The sequence below is a fragment of the Pollachius pollachius genome (genome assembly GCF_949987615.1).
Source record: "Pollachius pollachius genome assembly, chromosome: 16".
In the NCBI taxonomy this organism is placed as follows: domain Eukaryota; kingdom Metazoa; phylum Chordata; class Actinopteri; order Gadiformes; family Gadidae; genus Pollachius; species Pollachius pollachius.
The window spans coordinates 9,204,002-9,214,878 of record NC_136949.1 but is presented as its reverse complement, the minus strand read 5'-3'; the positions used below and the strand labels follow the sequence as shown (position 1 = coordinate 9,214,878).

The 10,877-nt window shown below is 43.7% G+C and overlaps 1 protein-coding gene across 1 annotated transcript; it reads left to right on the top strand.

Annotated features, from left to right (window-relative positions):
• Positions 1 to 222: 222 nt before the first annotated feature.
• snw1 (SNW domain containing 1) lies at positions 223 to 10,644 on the top strand. Its single transcript, XM_079753539.1, has 15 exons — positions 223 to 343; positions 2,557 to 2,643; positions 3,100 to 3,253; positions 3,461 to 3,622; positions 3,886 to 3,981; positions 4,255 to 4,361; positions 4,731 to 4,835; positions 4,998 to 5,067; positions 5,257 to 5,322; positions 5,407 to 5,523; positions 5,904 to 6,045; positions 6,602 to 6,704; positions 7,921 to 8,038; positions 8,805 to 8,968; positions 9,634 to 10,644. The coding sequence occupies exons 2-15, from the start codon at positions 2,582 to 2,584 to the stop codon at positions 9,827 to 9,829; spliced, it is 1,662 nt and encodes a 553-aa protein (XP_079609665.1). The 5' UTR covers positions 223 to 343; positions 2,557 to 2,581; the 3' UTR covers positions 9,830 to 10,644.
• The last annotated feature ends 233 nt before the right edge of the window (positions 10,645 to 10,877 follow it).

Here is a 10,877-nt window from a genome sequence, read left to right as displayed (position 1 = left end):
AGCAATTGATGCATTTACCCACTAGCTCATTACACAATAAATGTATTTCCTGCAGTCACGAGCCAACCGCTGAATCTGATAATCACCATGCTGAATGTGTCTAGCTCTCTGCTTGCCCTCATCAATTTCTCTCCCTCTCGCTCTCTCTCTCCCTCCCTTGCTCTCTCAACCTCTCTTCAGTTTATTTGTATAACTGTTCTATCACATTTGCACCTTCCTTTGCACTTCTTATGCTTGTTGTATGCAGCCTCTGTTGCTATGTAGTCAGAATCGATACGTGTTATCTTGCTCAAGGACACCGACAGGTATACTGCAAACAATGAGGCTCAAACCCAGAACCAAGGTAGGACAGAAAATATCTTCTTTGTTGTGATGCCCTCACTCATACTATTCATTTGATTGCTGTAAATACATATAGATACAATATCAAACAAAATAAACGACTATTCATGGTTGCCAAGTCATGTAGCTACACTTCACGCTGGCCAGTTGCTTGTTTTTGATATCCTTTCAGAAGAAGCGCATTGCTTATATTTTTGTTGTGTCTTCAATATTGATTGTATGCTTTGGCTAGATATTAGGCCTCATCTGTAAGTGGCTTTGGATAAATGTGTCAGCTAAAAGACCAAACGTGTATTCAGTGTAGGCAACATCCCCACACTTCATAGGACATAGTCTCTCAATGTAGTACGGCCATGGAGGGTTTTTGCTTTATTCTTGAGAGCTTATTAAGCTTTGAAGTAGATTGAGGTAAGATAGGTTCCATAACAAGAAAGAAACATAAAGAAAGAAGGGAAAAATAAAGAAAGGAACGACCATAGTCCAAACGTATTTTTATATTCATCCTATCCCATAAAACCTACAGGAGCATTTTCTAATTATATTCCATCGCAAACTCACCCAAATCACATTTTTGCAAAGGCGCTTCATTTTGTTTCCCATAATCCTTAGCTGCGGTATTAATAATGACATTCTGCTCCCATTGTATCTGAGCACTGCCCCAACGGGTTATTTCAGCCCTTTGTACTGGTGCTCGGTGATAGAACTCAGTTTGGAGAAAGTCAATGCATGAGCCCGGCAAGTCTTAACACAGAAGTGAAAAAGAAGGCGCAATATGAACTATATTTACCCAAGAGGGGCCTGGATCAAGTGAGAACTTGGCAGAGAGTGGAACGGACAATGGTTCCCAGTTACATAAGCAATGGGCTATTCATCACTGCCATTCTGCTAACTAACAGGCAAAGAGAGGAAGGAATTCATTGTGGAAGAGTAGCCTTGACTGACCTCTATCATGGCCTTAGACTGTGAGTGGGAGAGAAGAGGAACTGCACCAAGCTGTTGGTTATGGCTAAAATGAAAGATGCAGCACAATTAAGTAGCACACTAAAAGTATACAACGTTTGGGTAACATATCCCAATTTCCCATAAAATAACCTTTTCGCAATAGGAATAACACAGGTGTAGTTCATAACATTAGTTATTGGCCCGCTCAATTAAGGTTTGGCAGTTCATAGACATACATACATAGACGGCGAAACGTCAACGTCACCAACAAAATGGAGGCCAAGACTGCAAACAAATCCAAATAGAAGTGCTGTTTTTATTGATAAAAAGCACTATTACGGTTACATTTTTACCAATGGTTTATTTTTTTATGTTTTGTTTTTTTCTTATTTAAAATATGAATATATAGCCTATACATCATGTGATAAAATATGAACACAGAAATGAAACTTGGAAATCAGTTGAGAAAGCAAAACGCTGTAGTGCTCATTATCCATAAAACCCGCTGCTCGCCCGTATTCTTGTGTTTTTTGTGTCAGGCCACGCAATTTTTGTTTAAAACAAATTTGGATGAAATACAGATAACAAAGTGCTTTTGGTACTTTTTCTGCCGACGTTCATGTATTTCAGGATAGACTTTGCGCCTCTCTTTGCAAACTCAACAGTAAATTATGGGAGTAGTGTGATTGCATGTGCGTGTTTGAGCGTGTGAGTATGCGCATGTTTGTGTGTGTTGTTTTAACTGCATGCGTGTGCGTAAGAGTTCTGTAAAATCCTAAATCAACGAAAATATACCCCGACTTATGAAAATGTGTAGCTGTTTCAAATCGCTCCATTATGACAAAAAATGTCACGCTAAATTACCAAACAAATAAACATTACTACTTACATAACAATTAACATTCCAATGCGCCATCCAAAACGGAGGTGGTCGTTGCTACCTGACGCGATGTACAGCAACAGTTGACTGGGGCTGCGAAAGACAATAAAACGAACCTAAAGTTAGTCATAAAAAAGAGACATTAGGTATAAAAAGTAAAATAATGTTAGTGAAACTAAAAACAGTAAGTTACTTTACACTACTATTATCGATCTGTAAAATAATTAAAAGGCCCTCAAACAATATAAAATAAACGGAACCCCACCTTATTTGAACAGAACAGGGTATTTATTGCGTGATATTTATTTTTTCACAGAAAATTGGTTGTATTTGGTTTTATAAAATTCTTTAGTTGTATTACATGCTGTTCTATTCTATCGTATTCTATACAGTGATGCGCTGTCTCAACGCCACTCTATGACCAGTGGTGCGCATGCTCAGTTCCTGGCTAGGGAAGAAAGGAAAATGTCGCTTTCGAGGTTAGTCCTTCTGACAAGGCCATTCTTGCGTTTTAAAGTTGTTTAAATGTGTATGTTGTTTTTGAATGCGCATTGTGGTCTTTTATGCGACCAATAAGTGTATCGCAAAAGGAAATGTGTTCGTTGACTTGTGAGCTAGTGAAAAACTACCATCTGTGTTTAGCGCCGGCTAACGTTGCTAGTAAACACACGGCGAACGTAGCATGCTAGCATAGCAGTTGCCCTGTAACGCTTTTCAACTTAGTGTATGGTGCAATCAAACGGGCATTTCACCGACACAATGATTGCTATCAGATATATCGTCGTCGATCTTCAGTGCATGTTTGGGTGTTTTATTTATAGTATTATGTTATAAAGGAAAATAGAACGGGTTAGCTAGGCCGCATAGCCAGTCAGGTTGTCTACATGTGTCTGCTGGAGCTGAAGTTCAACCCCGGTTGTATTGGATCCCTACAGCTTTTTACCCGCGCCGACCCAGCTGTCGCAGGACCAGTTGGAGGCAGAAGAGAGACTCCGGGCCAAGAAGTCGTACTCGACCGTCGTGGTATCCTCTCGCAATGAACCCCCGCCATACGAGCACCGAAAGGGCTGGGTTCCTCGTGCACTTGAGGTAAACATGACACTAACTGCCCAGCAGTACGGACTATACACTGCCATTGTGAGGTATAGAATTACGATGAAATGTTTTTTATTAAAATCAGTGCTTTGTATATACATGTTTATTGTGGAAATCGTTGAGCTTTGTGTCAATATTATTTCTTCCACCTCTTCTTCAACCCACATACTATCTTGCTTGTTGCCATCTGTGTTTGCGTAGGACTTTGGAGATGGAGGTGCTTTTCCCGAGATCCACGTGGCCCAGTTTCCCCTGGAGATGGGCAGGAAGAAGAAGACGTCCAATGCCCTTGCTGTGCAGGTTGACGCCGAAGGGAAGATCAAATATGATTCAATCGCCAGACAGGGACAGGGAAAAGATAAGGTAAGCCATTGCATGAAGAGTGTGGGTTATATGTGACAAACAGATTTAGTACACACAGTAAATACTGTGGCGGACAACATGAATACATTCGTATTTGGCATATATTTTTTACTGTACTGTGAATATTCAAAGTCTTAATTATGTACCCATTCATACTGAGCAGATTTTTATTTATTTTTAAGAACTGATATATTAACAATGTAGCCAGCCTTGGCTGTACATCGATGGATTACTAACATGCTTCCCCTCCTCTACGTGTGTAGGTGGTCTTCAGTAAATACACAGACCTGCTTCCCAAGGAGGTCCTGAACGATGACGCCCCAGAGCTCCAGCGGCCCGATGAGGAGGCTGTCAAGGAGGTAAATCCTAGAGCTGTTTGTGGATATGGCTTCTGGACTTTGAAAGGAACCCAATGGAATAAAGATCCTAGCCAATAGGATTGTATCTGGTTGATGTTAATGGGATTTAATTGATCTGAAATGGGTTTGTACCACCTCCGAGGTACTACTGAAATAATTTGCCTTGGATGAAGTTGTTTGTTCAACGGTTAAAGTAATACTTTTACTTTAGAGACCAATTACGAAAACGTGATTCCCTAAATAAACGTATTTCGGTATGTTCTCCGTCTCCAGCTGACAGACAAGACTCGCGCTGCCCTGGACAAACAAGTGTCTCAGAAGATTGCTGCTGCAATGCCTGTGAGGGCCGCAGACAAACAGGCTCCTGCCCAGTACATCAGGTATGTACCAGTGCCAGCGTTTCCGCTAGAAAGAAATTGGTGCCAGTCATGTGACCTGGAAGGTTTCATTTTAACGATTTTAGGTCGGGCCCAGAAAATCTTATTTTATTTGGGCCGTATTAAATTATGAATGCTTACTACAGGCCTTTGACAGCCACAGGTACCATATTTTAGAATTATTTCTGTCATCTGATATATGGTTTGATGTTTGCACGAAATTCATAAAAATGCAATGTGTCGTCTACCCTGGCTCTTAATATGTGACATTATGCATGTTCTGGGGCTGCTAATAGTCATTTGTGTAACGTGTATTTGGTATCCAAAGGTTATATCTGGTTCCAACCTTTTGGAAATGTCCTCTGCTTGCAGATACACTCCATCTCAGCAAGGCGTGGCCTTCAACTCGGGGGCAAAGCAGAGGGTCATCCGCATGGTGGAGATGCAGAAGGACCCAATGGAGCCCCCCAGGTTCAAGTACGTACACAGCTCCTCCGCCTCGCTCCGATAGCTAGGCCGACCTGAATTGTATGCATGTAACTCAATATCAAAGTCTGCCAGCTTTACTCTATGAAGAACCAGTTTGATTAGTGGCTGTTACAGAATGAGATTCACGTGGTTGTTTTTTGTGTCCTTCAGGATCAATAAGAAGATTCCCAGGGGGCCCCCCTCTCCCCCTGCCCCTGTTCTGCATTCCCCGAGCAGGAAGGTACGATTTCACAATATAATTGATTTATTTTTATATAAAAGCACTGTGAGTTGGCTACAAATTGTAGGATACTTTTTTTTAAACTATAAGGGAATTGATCAAGGTGTAGTAGTTTCGATCACCATTGATTCCGGTGATCGGAATCGATGCCATTGATACAAAATTTGATGACGAACTCCCCTTCTTTAGATGACAGTCAAGGAGCAACAAGAGTGGAAGATTCCTCCCTGCATCTCCAACTGGAAGAACGCCAAGGTACTGTTACAACAGCTGTCTCAAAATGGCCGCTTTTCAAACCAATCAAAAATATTTGAATGTTAAATGTTGTTTTTTTTTCAGGGTTACACCATCCCCCTGGATAAGCGTCTGGCTGCTGACGGCCGAGGTCTTCAGACCGTTCACATCAATGAGAACTTCGCCAAGCTCGCCGAGGCGCTCTACATCGCTGACAGAAAGGTAATTGTCTTGGATTTATTATTCGTTCTGGGACGCTGAGACATGCCTGCATGTCTTTGGCAATACGTAGGCGCGTTTGACTCTTTTATTTTAATAGCGTCCATTAAACACAAAGGTAAATCGGGGTTTTACATGGACAGGAGTCATATTTCAACGATAAATAAAAGCATATGAAGGTAAAAATCAATGAGAAACACTGAATATAAAAAGTGTGTATATGGAGTTTGGACAGAAGTCAGACTTCAAGTAGATTGAATTCAACCCTAAACTACTTTCCTCAACTCCCATTGGAAACAATGCATTTTGTCCTGTGCAAAGATGAATTGGACCAAATGGATGTTTAGTGGAGCTGTCTTGACCGTGGTGCTTGTTCTCCATAGGCCAGAGAGGCGGTGGAGATGCGTGCCCAGGTGGAGAAGAAGATGGCCCAGAAGGAGAAGGAGAAGAAGGAAGAGAAGCTCAGGGAGCTGGCCCAGATGGCCCGAGACCGCAGGGCTGGGATCAAAGGTCACGGAGACAAAGGTTGGTCTCAAGGTTGTGTGTGTGTGTGGTACACCGTTGGGTTTAATGGAAATAACATTGTTTTTCACACAAGCCATAAGAATGCAGATCACGTAGAAAAGGTCATTCGGGTGCATCGACACATAATCGAGAGCAAAATGCCTATTGGACGGTTTGGAAAACACTCGAATGGATTTGAATCCTGCTGTGTTTTAATGATGTCTCCACTGAATTTAATGTTCATACACAAAAAACGACAGCCATCTGCTGATTTTTTTTTTTCTTTCTTTTTTGGTTGGCAGCAACCATAAAATGGTTTTCTCTCTGTTTAGTTCTAACCTACTATTTCTGCCTCCTCTGCTCGTGTCGAAGCTCATGTTAAACTCTTCTGCTATACTTGACCTTTTATCCCCAATAGCATTCTCCTCGCGCTCCCCCGCGTTCTTTATTTTGTTACGAATCTTGCCTCACGCTTTCCTTCCCTCACCCTCCCGACCCTGCCGTTTCCTCCCGCTCCTGCCTGCTCTCTGCTGGCTCCCATCTTAACTCTGTCCTCCTCCTTCCTCCCCCTCCGCAGGGGGTGAGGACACCGAGGCCAGGGAGCGCGACGAGATCCGCCATGACAGACGGAAGGAACGGCAGCACGACAGAAACATCTCCAGGGCCGCCCCCGATAAGAGGTACCGTCTCTCAGCTAATTCACAGGGCGGCAGGAAGAAGGCGCGCCCTGTCAGCGGCGCTCGCTGAAGCCATTAGGAATGAACCGGTCACCTGTTGTGATCCGAGAGCCGCGCCGTCCCTGCCGGATGGCGTTCAGTGTGCGACGTGTATTTTGGCGATATTCATGTGGCTGTAGTTAAGGATGCAAGGAATGCTAAAAGAGGAGAGTACTGTCTAAATCTCGGCAAGTACTCAGTTATGTTGCTTTTTTTTATTTTCCTTTGCAATAGTTGCAACTAATTTAGATTTTACATGTATGAAAAGTCTGTGTTTTTCTGTGTTTTATACAGTCTAAACATTGTTTGGGGATAACCCTGCATCGGTTCCATTTAGAAATGTATCTAGCTTGATCGCTTGGTTAGTGTCCTGCGTCACTCCCTCAGGCCTCATTCAGACCAACCAGTGGTTGAACTGCCGTTTTTCACCACAGTGCCTGATTTGGTCTGAATGAGGCCTTATTCACACTGTGAATATCTGGTCAATATCCAATATCTAATTTATACAGCCTCTCATACAGTGCATGACTGCACAACGGCAAATACCTTTGACTATTCAATGAAATTTCCTGCTCAAACTTTGCCAAAACACATTTCAACATAATATAAATTGTATTGTAAAGTACATACAAAAGATTTTCGGTGACCATATCTTGGAAATCCTGTATGATTTTTCTTGATGAGTACTCGGTCACTCTAGTACATGTTTGCAGCCCTAGTTGCGGTCCACGTTGTGTCCACATTGGGGTCTGCCGGGGTTGGGGGGGCGACGGAGAATGAATGTCATCCAAATGACAATTCCTGCTGTCATCAGGAGCGAGCAGTTAACCTCCATTCCCTGCCTCTTCTGCCTAACTCCGGAACGGCGGACCTCTTCCCAGCACAATTACACAAGATCGTTATCACATTTTGATACCGCTGTGGGGCAAACTGCGCCCACGGTTTTGGAGGGCTTGTAGACTCTTTGTAAATGGAATTGAAACGGCTGACATCTGTCGGCACTTATGTTTTTCGCCGCCCTCAACCGTCCCACAGGGAGCAATTCCCATCTAATCTTACACATCTTTTTTTGTGTGGTTACAATAAAGGGTACATTAGTGTCAAAGTAACCGCTTCATTGGGATTCGTCCTGCACGTTTGGTGTGTTTTTTAAACATGCGTGTGTGTGTTTGTCTTCCAGGTCCAAGCTGCAGAGAGACCAGGATCGAGACGTCAGTGAGCTCATCGCGCTGGGTGTGCCCAACCCCCGCACCACCAGCGAGGCCCAGTACGACCAGAGACTGTTCAACCGCAACCGGGTTAGTAGAGCGCCTGCTGCAGGCCCCCTGAAGTCCTGTTTCTCCTTTCCAAACACTGAACATATGACAGTTGAACAGGGGGTGCTGGTTTAGCGTCTACAGCCCCATAGCTCACGTCGTTGGGAGACGCTAAATATCCCGTTGCCTTTTTCTCTAATGCCCTGAAAGGAGAGTACAGCCCCACTTAAATTGTGCGGTGTAAAAATGTGTGCATTATGGGTCTTTTGGGTCACGCTACTACAACTCTGGACGGACATTAGCGATCTTTAGGCGCTAGACTTTAGGGACATTCCATCCATACAGCCTGTTCCGCCTGGTGCTCAACCTTCATCTCCAGTGATGGCTTCAGTCTAGCTTTAGCTTCATAATGGTGAGCACAACATGGTGTTGCCCTCGTACAGACCATTTGCATTGTTGCTATAGCACCGACATTCAGGTCAAAGTGGCTACACTGGGCAAGCCTTGACTGTTGACTGTTTTGGGATTGCACAGCATGCAAATGCAGATGTAATGGGTTGGTTTACTTGGTTATCGAGGCATGCAAAATGATCATGTGGTAAATATTTGAGTGTGTTGACTGTGCCAAATTTATTTCTAGCTTCCTTTGGAAAGGTAGTCACATTTATAGTCTTGGATCAAATTGTGATTGGTTAGACGGATTCTCTTTTCCTGCCTACACCTTATCCTGTTAAGGTTTGGTGACCTTCTCGAATATATCTTGTTTTCTAACATGTCCTACCATGTACCACTCTCTCTCCCCTCTCAGGGTATGGACAGCGGTTTTGCGGGCGGTGAGGATGAAACATACAACGTGTACGACCAGCCCTTCCGCAGCGGCAGAGACATGGCCCAGAACATCTACCGTCCCAGCAAGAACATCGACAAGGACGCGTACGCAGACGACTTTGAGAACCTCACCAAAAACAACAGGTGTGTGTGTGTGTGTGACTCAAATGATTCAAAGATCATGGATTAAGAAAGCACTATGATAGATTATTTGATCCACCCTCATTCAACACATGGACCTTTTTAAGTAATTTTCCAACAGATGTCTTATTTAAATAACCAGTAGCCCAAATTGAGGTGCTTGTTTGAGGCTTATTACCATCAAACCATGTTTTCTCTTTGGGATTGACGTCATTTCCTGATCTCCCAACGGGCCCTGGCGTCCTTGGTTTCACACGGCCACCCTCGGCAAACAGAGCGAAGCCTGGCCCATATGTTGGCTGGCCACCAGCGCCAAGTCTGTGCCCTTCATGAACGGCCCGTTTGTTTGCTCGTTAGCATTGGCATTGCTGGGGTCAGGCAGAGAAACTAAACAAGACACTTGTATTTGTTTAGATATCTGAAGTTAACCTTTACAGCAATGACACCATTGTCAAGACATACGTTCGTTACTCATTCATCCGACGTTTCTTTTAATCCAAATTGACCCTTGAGTGGCGGTGGCATCATGCTCCTGGCTATAGTTAAAACTTTGGGGGACTTTTTGGGATCAATCAGTTGGCTGGGACTCCCTTGCCGCCGTCCTATCCTTGAGGTATGCGGTATGACTCTAACGCCGTTCTTCCATGACCGCCCCTCTCCTCCTCCAGGTTCGTGCCCGACAAGGAGTTCACCGGGGCGGACCACGCCCAGCGGCGGGAGGGCCCGGTGCAGTTTGAGGAGGATCCCTTCGGTCTGGACAAGTTCTTGGAGGAGGCCAAGCAGCACGGCGGCTCCAAGAGGCCCTCCACCAGCGGGCGCTCCAACAAGGACGACTACCACGACAAGAAGCGCCGCAAGGAGTGAGCGCCAACACCGCTGCACCGGTGCTAGCGGCGGCTGAGGCTACGCATCGGCCCTGGGGGGCTTTGGTAGGACGGGTCGGTTCGTTCAGACCCCTTTGGAGACCATGCGAGTTCTATCTGGAACGGTCTGCTGGTTGTTTTTTTGTGTTGTTTCGGGGTTCTTCCGTTTTTGAAGGAACCCCGAACGATACGAAAGAGGCCAACAGAATTCAAACTGTGGTTCATTTTGAAAGAGTATAAATTGTTTTAGTTTTTTTTTACCATGGAGAGTTGTGTTTTGGTTGCTAGGTGATTTCAAGTGAGTTTACAGCCGTGGTGTTGTCGTCAGTCTGCCAGAGCTGTTTCTGCATCACTGTTTTACTGTTCTCCTTGTAAGCTGCAACCAATTGCAATTCAAAGCCCTGGTTATGTCTTCTTATTTTTTAATAACCAAACCAGCCCCTACCGCAAACTATCTGGGACTGTTTATATTTACTCATTTGTTTTTAGAATTTCACCATCCCAATGCAAATAACGAAATATTTGCGATTAATGTTTTTATTTAAGTCATGAGTGTATTTGTGAAAACATTTAGCAGCCAAACTTATACATGCGATAGTGTATAGCATTCCTGTGAATCCAGCATACCGTTACTTACCATGATCTATAAAATGTTTGACGGATACAACCTCTGTTAGTGCTTGGATTTAAAGAAAAGCTCATCTATATTTCTTGTACAGTAAAATACATTTCCTACCATGGGAAAGAAAGTCTTTCTCTTGTTTTCAGTCTCAATAAACACTTATTGTAATAAATAAAACGTAGTTGAACATTCAACTATTTATTCCTTCTTATTTCTGTGCTACGGCTTGGAGTTTCATCTCCCTGTGGTGAAGGCTCTTGCTGTTATGTTGTCCATTAGCTGTGTAATTGTTCCAACGCTTCGCCGCCGCATTACAGCACACATAGTAATGTGTTCCACATACAGAGGTTTAAAGATCGAAAGATTATTCTCAGAAGCAATCAATTCCAAAAGCATGAACAGTAGCGGGAAAAGAGATTTACGCTGC

What these genes read in the sequence shown, in the direction of transcription:
- snw1 (XM_079753539.1), top strand. Translation starts at nt 2,582, where the DNA reads ATGACCAGTGGTGCGCATGCTCAGTTCCTGGCTAGGGAAGAAAGGAAA. An exon ending in ATGAGGAGGCTGTCAAGGAG is followed by an intron (nt 3,982 to 4,254) that starts GTAAATCCTAGA and finishes CTCCGTCTCCAG; the next exon opens with CTGACAGACAAGACTCGCGC. An exon ending in AGGGCCGCCCCCGATAAGAG is followed by an intron (nt 6,705 to 7,920) that starts GTACCGTCTCTC and finishes TTTGTCTTCCAG; the next exon opens with GTCCAAGCTGCAGAGAGACC.